Source organism: Triplophysa dalaica, chromosome 3 (assembly GCF_015846415.1).
Source record: "Triplophysa dalaica isolate WHDGS20190420 chromosome 3, ASM1584641v1, whole genome shotgun sequence".
In the NCBI taxonomy this organism is placed as follows: Eukaryota; Metazoa; Chordata; class Actinopteri; order Cypriniformes; family Nemacheilidae; genus Triplophysa; species Triplophysa dalaica.
The window spans coordinates 26936217-26953504 of NC_079544.1; the positions used below are offsets into that span (position 1 = coordinate 26936217).

Here is a 17288-nt window from a genome sequence, read left to right on the forward strand (position 1 = left end):
AACACTCTTTTGCCTGTCCTCGTTGTGAAGAGGTCTTTACACGAAAAGGGAGCTTAGAGACGCGCATAATAATCCACACCGGAGAACGTCCATTTTCATGTCTTGAGTGTGAAAGAGTTTCGCACAAAACTGTAGACTTAAGGACCACATGAGAGTGCACTCTGGAGAGCGCCCGTACAAGTGTGTTCACTGTGGAACATGCTTTAAACATAAAAAACACTTAAAGACCACATCAGAATTCACACTGGTGTGCGCCCTTACAAATGTCCACACTGTGTGAAGGGTTTCAAGCGCGCAAGTCATTTTAACGTTCACATGAGAATTCACTCTTTAGAGTATCCATACAAATGTCTTCAGTGCGGAAAGACTTTCACAGACAAAAGTAATTTTACCGTCCACAAGAGAATCCACTCTGGAGAGAGCCCATATATGTCTTCAGTGCGGAAAGAGTTTTACGCAAAGTGGTACTTAAAATTCACAGAAGAATTCATTCTGGTAAGCGCCCTTTCATATGTCCTCAGTGTGGAAAGAGTTTCCCACGCAAAGATATTCTAAAGATGCACATGAAATTACACTCTGGATATCGCCGGTACGCATGTCCTCAGTGTGAAAAATAATTCACTCTGGAGAATCATCATACACGTCTTCAGCGTAGAAAAAGTGTTAAATAATTGTCGCATGAGTTTATGTAATAAATGCAACACACTGTTTGCTATAAAGTACCTACAAAATGGGGATGAACCGATTTAAAAGCTTACAAGATGTGCATCAACACCTGTAATTTCATTTCCACTGGCTTCAACCACTTCCACCTCTCAACCAGGGCTGTGTTTCCCAACAGCTTTGTAACCTTAAGTTGATCTTAGAACCATTGTCACCAAAGGAGCTACGATCAACGTGGGCTTACAATGGTTTTGGGAAATGCAGCCCAGGCCTCATGATTAAAAGTTATCATCTAAAATAATTTCCCGATCTTTGGAAAGGCCTCAGAGTTGGATGATCCCTAACTGTATTTTACCAAATGTTTTTGTTCCACATTGCCTGACAGATGTAGACGTACTTACTACCCTGCAGACTGTATTTTATGGCACAGCTTGTAATTGGTTAAAATTCACCTGTTCAAAAATGCAGTTTAACTCTGCATTTTTCAGTGGAGCTTATAGGAGCTTGTCAAACTGGGACATCAGTTTGAGAAGGATTATGAGCAATATGACCTCCGATATGAAGGTCGACTAGACCTCAAGGCTCAAACTCTACCACAATGAAGTCTAGTTCGTCACCACCAACCCAACTGCTGAATAAAACAACATGGCATTGTTAAAGAGGAAACATTAGTCATGAATGCTGTAATTAAAGCTCATCTACCTCCAGACAGAAAATAGAGATGCGTCTTCAAAGATGGCCTGATTTTTTAGGATTTTAAAAACTGACCAAGGTACTATATTTTGTATAATTTTTCATATTTGTCTAAAGAGTTGCCTTCTTACAATCAGTATAAATTAAAGTGATGTGATGTCAACGATGTAACCGGTTTAAACCTGAAGTGGCGACGACAAAGTGTCTTAAAATGTATGGAAAGTGTCTTTAATAAATCTTAAAAATTATTACATTTAACTCCATGATTCCTGTATAAACCATGTTTATGCTTGTTGCTTGTTTTGTCAGTAAAATAGGGCTAAGAATTGTTCATTGCTGATAGACCTTTATCTTAAAAATAACCATGGATTTCCTACAAATATATAAAACACTTTCACTATAATGATTTTCATAAAGTGTGTTTATCAGTCATATTCATTTAATATGCTCAATTAACAGGTATGTAATATGGCCAAGTATGAGAAAACACAGGACTGTGGTATGCTGGGATATACATTTATTTATCATTTAGAATGTGCACTTAGATAGGAAATGTATTTATAGAAAGCTATTAAATAAATGTCAATTAAATTGATTTGTATCTAATAGAGAGTTTTTGTTCATTTTTTTAATATACTACAAAACTGCCGTAAGTTTAAATATATTTACATTAGTCAAATCAAACAACATAAAATGTGAAACGTCCATCCATATTCTGTCTACACGGTAAGAGAATTATGTAATAAAAAATAAATGTTTAAATTAATCAATTTAATGATATTAAAATGAATGATGCGTGAAGCATGATTAGGAGGATGAGACGTTTAGAAGGACCGTACAATGTTAGTATGTGGTTTATTTCAACCTGTGTGCGCTCCTATTCAATAGGGGGCGCTAAAGCGCCGTGTACGATGGATTGCCAAACGGCTTCTAGACAAGTACTAGAAGAACTTACTGTCATGACACCGGACGAGTGAACACAGCTGTAAGTTTTTACATCTTAATCGGCTTCTGAGGAAAAGTGTGAATTTACTCTAACGTTCTTGGATATGTGTGACTGCTATAGGTAACTGATTATATATAAAGTGACAAAGAACACGAACGGAGTGAAAAATATGCGTTTGATAGGCGTTCGCCTGACCTATTTATTTATAATTAAAAATCGAGTATACAGTGCAACGTTAAGCTTTTGCGCAACCATAGAACCATGACTGTCTAAAAACCGACAAAAACAATACATTTCAAAAAGAACGAGCTACTTCCATTCAATTTGTTGATCAAATAAAAATAAAGAGACACACAGGTCCCATATTAAAAACCCATATAACACAACAAAATAACTAAGTAATAATTTTACAAATCACAAACAGCCTGCATTGAACTCTAGAAAATATCATCAGTATTCCTCAATAATAGTCATGTTTTTAGATGTGATATTTCCCACCAGAGCACAAGACCACGGAGCCGTGTCGATCAGTTCGTGAACCAAGGATGCACTTTTTGGAGCTTCAAAAATTGTCCCCCATTAAATCCGATTCTACAGCTTTTTAGAAATTATACGTGGTATTATAACTCCGACTGCATTATTCTTCAAGAAAGTCATATTCAGTCAGGATGCCTTGAGGTGAGTAAAACATGGGGAAATTTTGTTTTGCCTCTGAAATATCCCTTTAAGGTAAAGACACAGGTAATTTACACCAAAGAACTATTGCTGAGGAAACACGACAGTGACGGACGTCTCCTTGCAATGCCTGCGCTAAAAAAAGTTGTTGAACACACCAGAAAGAGTTACACTTAAACACACACCGGAAAGACCATATTAGATCATCAATAGCGATGACTCTCTGAGAACATTACTTTCCCACACCAGCAGGTGGCGCTTGACATTGAAAAAGTAAAAACGGAAAAGTCAGAACTATAAGCACGCAGAGTTCACCATTGTTTACACCAACAGCGCTCATTTCAGATGAATTTGTGTTGTTTTTTTAGTTATGGGCACTAAGTTTCAGTCTGCACTGGCATTATCAGTCCTTGGTGGGGTCTTTTTGTCAAAAAGGAAAGAAATGGATAAGGAGAAAGCGCACTAAATGGGTGAAGTCGTTGGTATGACAGTGACTTCATTGGTTTGCTTTCATCAATTCTTTTCACCATTTTTTCTCATGGCTCATTTTTGAAGCTGAACAGCGTATCGTAGTTCTATTTCTCTCCGAAAAGGTCTGCAGCTAATTTGACATGCGGAATCAAAATATTGCTGACGTCAGACTTGATGTAACAGTGCAGGCTAACCCAACAAAACTAAGCTAAGTTCAATATTGCCAGACGTCCAACCATCGACCTGGTGTGTCCCGGGCTTAAATCAAAAACCTTTTATAATGAAATTGACTTCATAAACGCCAAATCAGATTGTCTGACTTATCAGACAAACTTATCACAAATTCACAGATGATTATCATCTAATAGTTAAAGAAAAATGCCAAAAGCACAAATCGCTTGACCCTAGATAACTATGTAAAATCTGTTACAACGACCCGTGGGTTAGTTTGGATGGATGGGTTTTTTCTGAAATTTGTATGGAAACGGCAATTTAAATTAGGTTGTTTTTGTCTTAAAACCCCATTTTTAAAACGAAAACCCACCTGTATAATCGGGACTTTATTCACGCTAACTATGTTGGCGACACCAGGGTTGGAGTCGCATTCACATTCATGTGAATCACTGCATCCCATGATGATGCCAAGTGAGATAACGCAACCTTGACTATGACGTGTAAAATTCATTTTCAGTTATCACCAGAGGGGTGTCACACTGCATTGCCAAGCCTTTTTATGTGATATTTACATTTCATCATTTAAGTTTGTACAGTGGGAAACAAACAAATCGCTGACTTTATACGTCCTAATCATTTGACCTTATCGTTTGCTCATCTTTTTGGTCTAATGAATGTATTTAATGCCGTCGCGGCCACTGTATGTTAAACTGTGGTTTTGAACCTATATCAAATTGGTTTGACTATATATATTCAACTGTATATGTTTAAACGAACATGTCTCAGACAGTAAAAGGTTATCAACAGACAGCAGTAAAGAGTTAATTGGAGACACTATGATGATGTCAGTGAGACGTGTTGCAGTTCATTATAGATGTCCATCTTAACTAAGATTTTGACGTTAACATGATGCGCCATGATGTGCCGTTACAATGAATGGTGAGGAATGCAATTGGCAATATGGCCACTCTAGCGAAGGCAGGCCCGCCTATCAGTGAAATGAGCCAATTGTCAATCAATAAACACTGAGGATTCTCTGGGACGGGGCTCTCCTAAGGCTCCGTAAAAGGACTTTGATCTAACACAAATTTACAAACAGTTGTCTCCCCTTTTTGCTCATATATCTTGCACAGAATAATTACCACAATTAATTATAAGCATAATGCATACTTTGGCTAAAAGGTATTTTATTTATTGATTTTGGCAGATCTGTTCCTCTGAATGGCCCACACAGCGATTCTGTGACAATATTGTAAAAATGGAAATTGTTGAAGAGAAAAAGGAAGATGTGAATGATCCAGACCCGTCCAGAATGAAAAATGAAGATACTGAGGAACAGACAGGTTTGTGTCCATAATTCTTATTTTATTAATGATTGGTGAGAATGAGCTCATAGATTGAAGAAATGGTAAAAATCTTTATTTAAACTTAAAAAGCACTTACATGCTTACCAGGTCTATATACATTCTGTTTACATTCAAATGCTACATAATCTCGGACTAAACCCAAAATATTTTTCCCACAAACATATAATTTCACTTCAAAAGAAATTAATGAACTCTTTGATGGAAAAACTGTATGTGCTTTTCAGAACTTGAAAGATCGGGCATTATAAATAATATAAATATATTGTGCTTGTGCTGTCTGTCACCTAATGTCAATATACTTTCATCGTAAGTTTAGTCATAAATTAGTTAGACCTTATCGTTTGCTCGTCCTTTTGGTCAAATGAATGGTTGAAAGTACTACTAGTACAAGAAAAGCGGTTAGATTTGCTGGTTTATTAGCAAAACCGATGAATCTGTTGACCTCTAGAAAAATGTATCTAAGCATATACAGTATCATTTACCTACAATTATATTAAGGTTGAATTATCATTTTAAGGTTTTAGCATAAGAGTGACTCTATCGAAAAACTCTATCTAGAACATAAAATATAGGTCTGACTATCTTTCGTTTCATTTTAGATCTGTTGCTGGAACGGACATATGCAAGTGATGAACAGAATGAAGCGAAACATCAGCACCAGAAACCTCATAATTTCAAAACGGAAGATTTGTCTTCTGGTTCTTCACAAATGAAAACGACTTTTACAAAAGCAAGGCAAAAATCTGAAAGCAGAAAATCTTTTAGGTGTCTTCATTGTGAAGAGGTCTTTGGACGAAAAACGGACTTTGAGCTGCACGTAAGAATCCACACTGGAAAAAAGCTGTTCACCTGCCCTCAGTGCGGAAGAAACTTCTTGTACAAAGGAAAACTTGCAAATCACTTAAGAATTCACACTAGGGAGCGTCCATACACGTGTCTTCAATGTGGAAAGAGTTTCAGACACAAAGGATCGCTTAAAGATCACATGAGAGTGCACACTGGAGAGCGCCCGTACACATGTGTTGAGTGTGGAAAGAGTTTCACACAGAGTAGTAGTCTAAACGTTCACATGAGAATTCACACAGGAGAGAGCCCGTACACGTGTGTTCAGTGTGAAAAGAGTTTCACTTTCAAGGGTAACTTTAATGTCCACATGAGAATTCACACCGGAGAAAGCCCATACTCATGTGTTTGCTGCGGAAAGAGTTTCGCACACCAAAGTAACTTGAAGGATCACATGAGAGTGCACACTGGCGAGCGCCCATACACATGTGTCCAGTGTGGAAAGAGTTATACACAGAGCAGTCGCCTTACGGTCCACATGAGAGTTCACTCTGGAGAGATCCCGTACATATGTGTTCAGTGTGGAAAGAGTTTCACAAGCATAAGTATTTTGAACGACCACATGAGAGTTCACTCTGGAGAGAGACCGTACACTTGTGTTGAGTGTGAAAAGAGTTTCGTTTACAAAAGTAACCTGAAAGTTCACATGAGAATTCACTCCGAAGAAAGCTTAAACACATGTCAGCAATGTGGAAAGGGTTTTGTGCAAAAAGGAGCACTTAAGGAACACACGAGAGTGCACACCGGAGAGCGTCCATACATATGCGATCAGTGTGGAAAGAGTTTTACACACAGTGGTAGTCTCAAGGTCCACATGAGAGTTCACACAGGAGAACGGCCATACACTTGTGTTGAGTGTGGAAAAAGCTTCGCTTGCAGAAGTAATTTTCGGGAACATGCGAGAATTCACACCAGAGACTAGAATTACAGACCTTGAGAGTCACATGACAGCATGCTTTCAGTGTGGATTCATTTTTACACATTTCTTTAACCTATGAGGAAGCATACGTTTATGCTTTTGGAAAATGGATTACACCACAGTTCACATTGTGACAAGATTCCCATGTATTATTCCACCACATGTAAAATAACACGTGAAAATGACTTAAAATTGACTATTTCAAGTGTCACTGTGAGAAGTCTTTAGTGTACTTGTTAAAGTCTTTAGTAGAGCCAGTGACTTACAAGAGCACCAGATAATCTTTACTGAAGAAAGAACATGAGGATGTTCCAACTGGAAAGGAGCCCTCAAGTTTGGCATTTTAGCCGTCGGTTTATATACTGACACATAAAACATATTGTCACAGTGAGGAAAGACCATCCTTAAATCCGACACTTCAAGTAAACTAAGAAAGTTATTTTATTAATTGCAACATTTGTCCATGGTAGCTTTTGGCAAATGTTGTAAGCATATTTTTAAGTGTTAGATTTCTCCACATTTTAAAAATACATTTATTCTCAGTGAGATTGGTACATTTGCAATTAGTTGCCATATACTGTTGACCCCATTGACCAAAATGTTGTTTTTTTGCATTATTTTTGTGGTGTTTGGGTGAAGAATCTGAATACTCTTGTTTGATGGCATTTGAAATGTTGTAGTGCAACTTCCGGTCTTGTGTTTCTTTATCCGTCTGGCAAGTGTCTAATAAAAAACCTATTTATATTTTATTTAATATATTTTATTAATTTATATTATTATTTTATTGTATAATAATTGTATTATTTGTTGTATGTTAATTTGATCAAATAAACCATTTGTTGAATGGGCCGTGTAGTCGCTTTTCAAGAAAGCTTTTGGTACATTGACATCTAGTGTTTGAGCTTCGTATCGCTGTCTAAATTCAAAATATAGGAGAGGCAGGTTTAGCCAAGTAATGATTATTCTCCGGCAGTTGAGGTCAAAGTGTATACCCCTCTTGCAGAATTTTTAAATTGCTTAAAATTATGGAAAGGAAGGTTTATTTTGAACTTAGTCTTGAACTTTTCACCAAAGACATGTTAAATATAGAGTTCACACCAATAATAGCCTAACAGAATTTCTAAAAAGTAGCCTAGATCAAACCTTTACATTCCCCTGATTTTAAAAACTGTATACACATTGCATTACATCTAAAATAAACTATAATATTAGTTTTAGCCGTGTCATATCATCCCTTTCATTCAACACCATTCATTTAAAGTCAGGTGGATGTACTTGAGGTTGATTAATGACAGAATTTTTATTTTTTTAGCTAATCCCTGTCCGGGTTACCACCCCATTTTTTTGTGTGTTTAAGTTACGTTGTTTTTCTTTGGTTGGGTGTTTGTATACAGCTGCTTGTATATTGTAAAAAGCGATATAAAATTGAATTTTTTACTTTTTTGGGTGCTGTTGGTCACATCGGTGCTGCATTGATCATGGTGCATGTGTTTAACTCATTTTAGTCAGAGCTACACCAAATTAGCTAAAGAGTTCTTTTATAATCTCAGAGTAAATCAGCTCTGTTTGGTGTGTTTCCAGTACACAACCAGACTGATATATTTTAGAATGTTACTGCAAGATGTTTTCAGTGTTATTGTTTTGTCTTAGAATCCACACAAGTAATGTTTTTTTTGCAAGGCATGTTTGTAAAAACTATGTTAATGCTTAATCTAATCAGGGACGGATTACTGACCGGGCCAATAGGGTCAGTGCCCAGGGGTCCTTGACTGCCATGAGCCCGAGGGGACCCTGGGCATCTAGGCTTTACCATCTAGTTTGGGACAGAAATCAACAATGAAAACAAATGTTTATTTCTGATTAAAATGCACACACTTGCCCAATAAAGCTAATTCTGATTGTGATTCTGATATGGGTCCTCTAAGCTTTTCAAGGCTGCATCGCTTTGAGTTTCCAGAAAAGCGCTATATAAATGTAATGAATTATTAGACAAGGCTCTTCATCTGTGAGGGCTCCCTGGCACTCCTGTTACTTCTGGGCCCTGTGAATACACTGTAAAAATGACAAGTAATGGCAACATGTTTAAATTATACAAGATTCAATGTAATGTAAGTTTAAAAAAAAGTTTTCTGGTGACAAATGAAATATATATTTGACAGTTAATTAAAGACGTGTTTAATATACCTTTATAGGGCTCATTGTTGATTTTATGTTGTGAAGCTAATATTAGACTTCCCTAAACCCTGTGCAGATTATTTTTAGCGTAGCCCAGGCATTTGGTGCAGAGCAAGAATGGTTTCATTCTCATGATCATCTTAACTTTCACTTTTTATACCTCTAAATGCACAGCTAAGATTTGCTTAGTAGGACTAGGTGTTATAATCCCACTAGTTTAGCAGTTTAATTGCCCAATAGGACATTTCCCACACCTTATGCATGAAAGGGGGAACCAGTCAAGAACATGAATAGAGGAAAGGAGGTTTGAGGTTTCACTGGGAGGCATCTTCTGTGTTTGAGGATAACTGATTATAGAAACACATAGCATACTTACCTTTCCTTGCCAATATCAGACAGACATCTCAAGAGTTGTGTATCCCACTTTCATCACACCCATTATCCAGGGTGAAAGATGCCTTTTGGTGACGTGCTGCTGATTATGCCCTTTGTATGGTTCACATCAATGAGACACATCATCAGTTGTGCACCTCAGCCTCATTGGGTGTTTCGGCCCTTTATAACAAGACACCCTCAGCCAAGGGAGGCCCACCGCAGGTTGATCAGAGCTGGGTGTGTGTTGCATTATTACAGGTTTATCTGGCTGGCAGCCATTGGCTTCTCCTGTCTGCACCACTGGCCAGTTCTTGATTAACCTCAACTCAACTTTATTTATATAGCGCTTTTTACAATTTTCATTGTTACGAAGCAGCTGAACATGAGACACATTGAATACAAGAAAAACAACTAAAGGCATTTACCTGTAAAAACAAGAAAAAGGTGAAAACAACAAAAGACAGACATACAAATGCTCCACACACACAATATGCATACATACTTACACACATTGACATAGACAAACACAAGCAAACACACTCACACACACGCACAGTGAAAGCACACATAGGAGAGAGAACCACAGGTCAAATATTAAACGGACTATAAATTCTGATATGCAATATTAATTATGTCTAACTTCTAAATTCTAAAGCAGCCCCCCCGGCCAGGCAAACAGTGCAAAACAATATCCAAGCGGTGGCGAGGAACCCAAAACTCCAATCGAGAAAAAAAACCTCAGGAGAACGAATACATCATTTTGTTGTTGGATGTGTTCCTGGTTCCGGTTGATCTAAATAATGCAGCCTAAATCCTCTGAGGATTGATATTATGGAAGTGTAGTGTATGCATGTCTAAAAAGATGCGTCTTTAGTCTAGATTTAAACTGACAGAGTGTGTCTGCCTCCCGGACCGTGCAGGGAAGAATATTCCAAAGTTTAGGCGCTAGATAAGAAAAGGATCTACCACCTGCACTTGATTTTGAAATTCTAGGTATTACCAACTGACAGGACGCCTGAGAGCGTAATGCATGTGGAGGTCTGTAATAGAATAGAAGTTCATTTAAATACTGCGGCGCTAGATCATGTAGGGTTTTATAGGTGATAAGCAAGATCTGAAAGTTATATGCTTATACTTTTTTGTACGTGTAAGAACTCGAGCTGCCTCGTTTTGAACCAGTTGCAGTTTATGTAATAGGCCTGCAGGGCAACCACCTAAAAGTGCATTACAGTAATCTAGTCTTGATGTCATGAATGCATGAATTAATTTCTCTGCATCTGACAGATGACCACGTACCTCCACTGAACCTGTCCTTTGAGAGTGACCTATTTATCAGGTATGGTGATCTCTGCATTTAACCCATCAAATGAGTAGTGAACTCCCACACTGCAAGACGTGAACACACATGCACCCAGTGCAGTGAACATCTATCGCTGCAGCTCAAGGGTACCTCAGTCATTACCCGCCGGAACTGAGAATTGATCCGGCAACCTTCTGGTCACATGTCCGACTCTAACCATTAGGCCCCGATTACCCACACCATTAATGTCTGCTCAGTGCCCCTGGTCCGATACGGCATACTATTACAACACATTACCAAAATCGACATAACCATACACGCCAACCCATTGGCTAAGGCTGTTATAACCCCACTGACACCGTTAATGCATGCTCAATGCCCCCTGTTCCGTAACATTCCATCACACAACACCATTTTGATACGTGGTCATTTGGCAGCGTCCTGGACCACAGAGCCATGTCCGGCCGCAGCTTGGTCGCTGCGATTTCCAAGGGGAAAGTAAGTCTGTGGTTTAAATCAACTCGCATTTCCCAAAGGGGACCCTTTCAAGTCATAAACCGTCTCTGAATCTAATCCCTGCCCAGGAAACTACCCCCATGTTTTAATTCAGAGTTGGTTTAACCTCTTAATTGAAATGGGCCTCTGTTGCATGTTTTTAAGCTTTGCCATCTGTGCTCAAGTGTTTACAGTGGTTTAAAGTGGTAATGTGTGAAAAGTTATTTGTGATTACCAATAAACTATATTGCACAAAATAAATTCTTGCAAAATATATCATGCCTTAGTATACCCCAACCCCTCATTTGTATTGACTCACTGTACATCTGCATGTTATTAAATAAAGTAATTATTACATGATGTTGCAGAGCAGGTGCATGCACATGAAAGCACACCAAATGTCTACATCTATTTAATTGCTGTATTGCATGTCTGTGCTATCTATACCAATTCTTTGCCGTTTACAATTAAGAACTTAAACAGCTGGTTAGAATACAACATAGATTTTGATTATTGTGTAACACCTCCTTGCAACGCTCTGGGGACGTTATTTTATGGCTGCAAATTCCAAAAACAATAATAATCCAATAAAGTGAAAATTCTGTCTGCCTGAAAATTATTGGTGCTCATCTGCCCTTCAGTGAGAAAATCACTGCAGACGTCACACACCAAGTGGAGTCCTCTTTTAGGTTATCTATGTCATAAAATGGGTCTCCAAATAAGTGCAACATTCCTATTGTGAACATAATGTTACGTACAATATGTAAATTCAACTCATTTATTCATCTTGCTGTACATTACATCAGATCATAGAAGTTCTTTGACAAATATTCTTTATAATTATGAATAAAATAATAAAGAAATTAAACAGAAATAAAAAAATAAAGTGTCCATTTCTTACAGTATAGATTATGCTAATGTGGAACATTGACAAACAGTTAAAACAGTTAATAATTTATTTAAAAATGTGACCATGTACACCGAGCTGCTAATAAAGATAGTTCAACAAGTAAATATTATGATCTTTTACTTGTAATAAAATAAACAAGAGGGCAAAATATGCCGCAGCTGCAAGAATCATAATAAAAGCAATGCATGTATAAATAAAAACAGTTGACCTCAACGTGGCAATCTGTGTTTAAATATTAATTAAAATAGAGTGTTGGAACATCCATGATCAACACAAAGGATTACAAATCACATTGGTTTAGGTCTATAAACAACACACAGGTTAAGCAAAACATGACGGTTTAAAAAAAGCATCCTACATTACACCACTATAATGTCTGGATGGACATTCTGAGTGATTGTGACACAAACAAAGACACTGCAATTAAAATCCTGTGTGCAAGTTATGTCATTGTCTGTTTTGTTCTATGAAGCTTTAGCAATTTTCATCAGCTGGTTGAAATAAAAAATTCCAGAACACATTTTATAAGAAGCTTTTTGGAGGTGTAAAACAAACATTACAATACACAAATTTGAATAACTGTATGTGATACTCACCCTGTTGCTCTGCTTTTCTGTGTTTTCTGTGGGCGCACAATATCCAAACTGTCCCTGCGACAGCTAAAGGAATCAACAATAGAAGCACCAAACAGTACAGCAAAGAGATTTCTGAAATAACAAATTATGTCAGTGACAATAACAACCACACAAAAAAAAAATATGAATTTAAACATAGCAATAAAAAAAAAAATAGACTCATCCCCGCATTTATCTGCAAACAAATCCAAGAATTTAATACCCTCATTTCTTAAGCAAATTCTCAGGTTTTAAGGAGTCAGTCATTTAAAACTGGAGAAATATAACAAGCAAAGCTGGCACAGACTACCTGAATGCGGCTGACAGAGATCTGTAATGTTGATTTGTGTAGTCTGGTTGGTGATGAAATTATTTACGACACAGCTGTAAAGGTTTTTATCATAATGCTCCACTTCCAGTGACAGCGAGAGAATGGTGCTGGGATCGGAGCCACTGATGTTGGACAGTAAATCATTTCCTTTGTAAAAGGAAAGAGTCCCCCATGATATATTTCTCACGGAACACAGCAAAACACATTCTGAACCTGAAGATCTCTCTGATGCTCTAGAGTTGTGTGTAGAGTCATTGGTAATGACTGGAACAGCAAGAGGGGCTGGAACACATGACAATAGTTATAAAATAATCTCACAAATGAAAAGCACAGAAAGAGAACCACTCAGGTATTGAACAAAAGTCAACTCCTGACCCAAAATCTATGATCATTTATGACAAAAACATGGCATTTCAAACCCGCACTATGCTTTGGTGGAACACAACAGAGGTCAAACGGAGTCAAACTATAATTTCTTGTTGTTTAGAAAATACTGCATAAAGATTCCTCAAAACAACAACAGAACACGAAGGAGACTGAAGAATGACATATATTTTTCTTTTATCCAAAGCGACTAACATTGCTTTATCCTACACATTTTTACATAGGCATTTGCAATCCCCTGGGACCGAACCCACAACCTTGCGTTGTTAACGCAATGCTCTTACCACTGAGCTACATGTAATTGAAGTGTGAATTTATCCTCAAATTATTACATTTTATATATTGAAAAGACTTGCTCACCATAGACTTTAATACAGAATCTCCTGTACGAAGTCTTTCTCTTGTTGATGATGGTTAATTTATAAAGTCCGGAGTGTTCTGTACTTATGTTCTTAATGGTCAGAGATCCAGTGTGATGGTTCAGTTGCAGCTGGTCTCCGAATAGCTCCTTATGACACACATATATCGAAAACATATATGACCATTTAATTATTTCAGCTATACGAGTGCCTGGACTGTCAGATCCAAACAACCACGATATGTGATCATTTCTTTCAATTGCTTCGATATCTGTGTGTAGGGTGACCGACCCTCCCACCATCACTGACAGTGTCTTAATGTTATCTGTCGCTGCACCAAACAAACCTGGAAAACAAAAACATCATCAAAAATGTATTGTGAAAAATACAGAAATTGCTTCTTTTTTTATGTTTTAGTAGACTTTAACAAGATAATGTTAGATTCAGTTCGGTGGATCATGGGTGTAGCTCAATGTAGTAATCCAATCTACACTCTTACATGTTGAACTGTTAATTTACTGTGAAAAAATTTAGTACATTTTAAAGTTATGAGATAAATGAAATTGATCTGTTTAAATTGAGGAAATGCAAGTAAATAAAGTAAGTAAATCTGAGTAACTCAAATATGTCTATTAGAATTCAACAAAAATATTAAGTGTATATTAAAACGACGATTTGCTGATTAAATACTAACATTAAAAACTATTTTAATTAAATAAACGTAAATAATATATGTAGCCTACATTTTATATAAATTAACGGTCGGATTTTTTATAAATAAAATTGCCCCCCTTAAAAAAATTACTTGGATAATATAGCTGCTTGTTTCGAGGCTATTTTAAGACACTGAGATGTTTTTACAGGGTAACATAGACACACAATTACATAAACAAAATAAATAATACGTACCGCTCATAAATAGGAAGTGCAGATGAAACGCGTTGAGAAGCATTTTAATTTATATCTTTAAACTGCGTCTGATGGTGAATTGTTTCACACAAGGAAATGCTGTTTGTCACAGTGCGTCCTTATAAGAATTATTCTTCAACAAAAACGAGCATTCACGTGCGAGTCAGAGGACCAACAGTAAGAAGTTCGCGCTAAAACACAATGGATGTCGTGGACGAGCTTCCACTAATAAAGTTTGTGATGAAGTAAATCCAGCTCGCAAGTCGTGGGTGGAGTTTCTCTGTGCCCCACTGGAGTAATTGGGCAATTTCCAAACTGGCATGACCACTTCCGATTGAAATCTGACCTTTTGTGTATTCGATTCCACGCGATGCTTGTGCGCGTCACAGAACGACCGCGAGAGTGAATGAAAAGCAGCATGAGGCGCGATTCTGTACCGAATTAGTTTCTAATGTTTACGATGGAGTACAACATCGTTCTGTCTCTAGTCTAGTTACTTAAAAATTCGATATTTAGGCTTAAATTAACATGTGCGGACATCAGATTTTTGGTTTTGTGAACGATAATATTTAATAATTCTGTGTAACTGGAACCTTTTGTTCACAAACGTGGGCACTTACACTGTCATCTGGTGGTGTCAGAAGAGAAAAAGAATTTACATAAAAATTTAAAGACGGCGGCGAAAACGTACGTCGGAAAAATAAAGGCAGCTATGGCAGGCCAAAACGTCCAAAAGGTAAAACATTTTTTTTGACTTTGCTAATTTGAAAATGTAATTTAAAAAAAAAACTGTTTTAGAAAAACGTAGTTTGGGAAGAATTTGTTTGAAAACATAAATTTACACAAGGATTGCAAGCAGTACCATGGGGCAAGCCCATAGTTTACCAAGTGTACCCACACCCAGCCCACACTTGCCACGGGGATGCCCACTCTTCCACTGGTGTACCCACAGCATTCCCACAGTGTACCCACAGCATTCCCACAGTGTACCCACAGCATTCCCACACTTCCCCCAGTGTACTCAGGCTGTTAACAAAAGAGATTTGTTCTTTATTACTCATGGTGTTGACTATTTTCTGTGGATACAGACCGATTGTCCACATGTGTGGTCATTGTTTTTTTCAAAAAGCGCTTCATATTCAAATATAATATTTGGTTATTATATTTACTGATTCCTCCTAACCCCAAATAGCTAGAAGAAATCTAAAATACAAGCCAAACCAAAGCCTTAGGAGGTTAATCGTTCTCTGATTGTCATAAGGAACTGTGAAATATAGGCTATTCATGGGAATCCACAGGCATCATGTTAGGGGATATGATTCGCAATGTGCAAGCAAGCAACAGCATTTAGTCGAGAATAAAACAGAAATATTGCAGATGGTTTATAAGTTTTATTTAACAAAACAAATTGAACAAGTTTTTTTTAACAAACACCAAAGTAATATTTTATTTACATACAATTACATAACATCAAAAAATGTTTCTGATAAAATGATTATTTTATGACTCCGTTAAACAGTTAATTGTAGTCCAAGTTGTATGTGTTTATAGGTTAGTTTTGCCAGGACTGTATGGTGGCACTGTGGACGTACGATCCAGCGGTCAATGCGCCGTCCAAGTATTTATAAAGTTAATTTACATTTACGCATTTAGCAGACGCTTATATCCAAAGAAACATACGTTTCAATATGCTTTGGCTATACATTTGTTTTGAAGCATGGGCAGTACATGGGATCGAACCCATGATCATGGAATGGGAAGCACCACACTCTAACCACTGAGCTATAGGAAATTGTAAGTACCAGTTATATATACTGACTTTAGTCATTCTCTTTAAAAATATATGCAGGTGCATCTAAACAAATTAGAATATTGTGAAAAAGGTAAATATTTTTTTCCCTCATTTTAGAGAGTGAAACCCATATATTACAGTTGAAAGAAAAAGTATGTGAACCCTTTGGGCTTACTTGGATTTCTTCATAAATTGGTCATAAAATGTGTTCTGATCTTCATCTAAGTCACAACAATAGAGAAACACAGTCTGCTTATACTAATACCGCACAAACATTATACATTTTCATGTTTTTATTGAACACAACATGTAAACATTCATAGTGTAGGGTGGAAAAGTATGTGAACCTTTGGGTTTAATAACTGGTTGACCCTCCTTTGGCAGCAATAACCTCAACCAAACGTTTCCTATAGTTGCAGATCAGACCTGCACAACGGTCAGGAGAAATTTTGGACCATTCCTCTTTACAAAAGTGTTTCAGTTCAGCAATATTCTTGGGATGTCTGGTGTGAATCGCTCTCTTGAGGTCATGCCACAGCATCTCAATCGGGTTGAGGTCAGGACTCTGACTGGGCCACTCCAGAAGGCGTATTTTCTTCTGTTGAAGCCATTCTGTTGTTGATTTACTTCTATGCTTTGGGTCGTTGTCCTGTTGCATCGTCCACCCTCTGTTAAGCTTCAGTTGGCGGACAGATGGTCTTAAGTATTCCTGCAAAATTTCTTGATAAACTTTGGAATTCATTTTTCCATCGATGACAGTAATCCGTCCAGGGCCTGAGGCAGCAAAGCAGCCCCAAACCATGATGCCCCCTCCACCATATTTCACAGTTGGGATGAGGTTTTGATGTTGGTGTGCTGTGCCTTTTGTTCTCCACACATTGCGTTGTGTGTTC

The 17288-nt window shown here is 37.4% G+C and overlaps 2 protein-coding genes across 2 annotated transcripts; one reads left to right on the forward strand and one right to left on the reverse strand.

The window, feature by feature from the left end:
* Positions 1-2309: 2309 nt before the first annotated feature.
* Positions 2310-7598, forward strand: LOC130418220 (gastrula zinc finger protein XlCGF52.1-like). Its single transcript, XM_056744234.1, has 3 exons — positions 2310-2341; positions 4830-4965; positions 5589-7598. The coding sequence occupies exons 2-3, from the start codon at positions 4881-4883 to the stop codon at positions 6752-6754; spliced, it is 1251 nt and encodes a 416-aa protein (XP_056600212.1). The 5' UTR covers positions 2310-2341; positions 4830-4880; the 3' UTR covers positions 6755-7598.
* A 4571-nt stretch (positions 7599-12169) lies between these two features.
* Positions 12170-14803, reverse strand: zgc:113293 (uncharacterized protein LOC550593 homolog). Its single transcript, XM_056744242.1, has 5 exons — positions 14604-14803; positions 13696-14040; positions 12931-13233; positions 12603-12713; positions 12170-12497 (listed from the first exon to the last, which is right to left on the reverse strand). The coding sequence occupies exons 1-5, from the start codon at positions 14644-14646 to the stop codon at positions 12481-12483; spliced, it is 819 nt and encodes a 272-aa protein (XP_056600220.1). The 5' UTR covers positions 14647-14803; the 3' UTR covers positions 12170-12480.
* Between the last annotated feature and the right edge of the window lie 2485 nt (positions 14804-17288).

Coding starts and splice junctions, on each gene's coding strand:
- LOC130418220 (XM_056744234.1), top strand. CDS start 4,881: ATGGAAATTGTTGAAGAGAAAAAGGAAGATGTGAATGATCCAGACCCG. Junction 4,966..5,588: donor AGATACTGAGGAACAGACAG/GTTTGTGTCCAT, acceptor GTTTCATTTTAG/ATCTGTTGCTGGAACGGACA.
- zgc:113293 (XM_056744242.1), bottom strand. CDS start 14,646: ATGCTTCTCAACGCGTTTCATCTGCACTTCCTATTTATGAGCG. Junction 13,234..13,695: donor ATTCTGTATTAAAGTCTATG/GTGAGCAAGTCT, acceptor CATGTGTTCCAG/CCCCTCTTGCTGTTCCAGTC. Junction 12,714..12,930: donor TCTCTGTCAGCCGCATTCAG/GTAGTCTGTGCC, acceptor TTGTTATTTCAG/AAATCTCTTTGCTGTACTGT.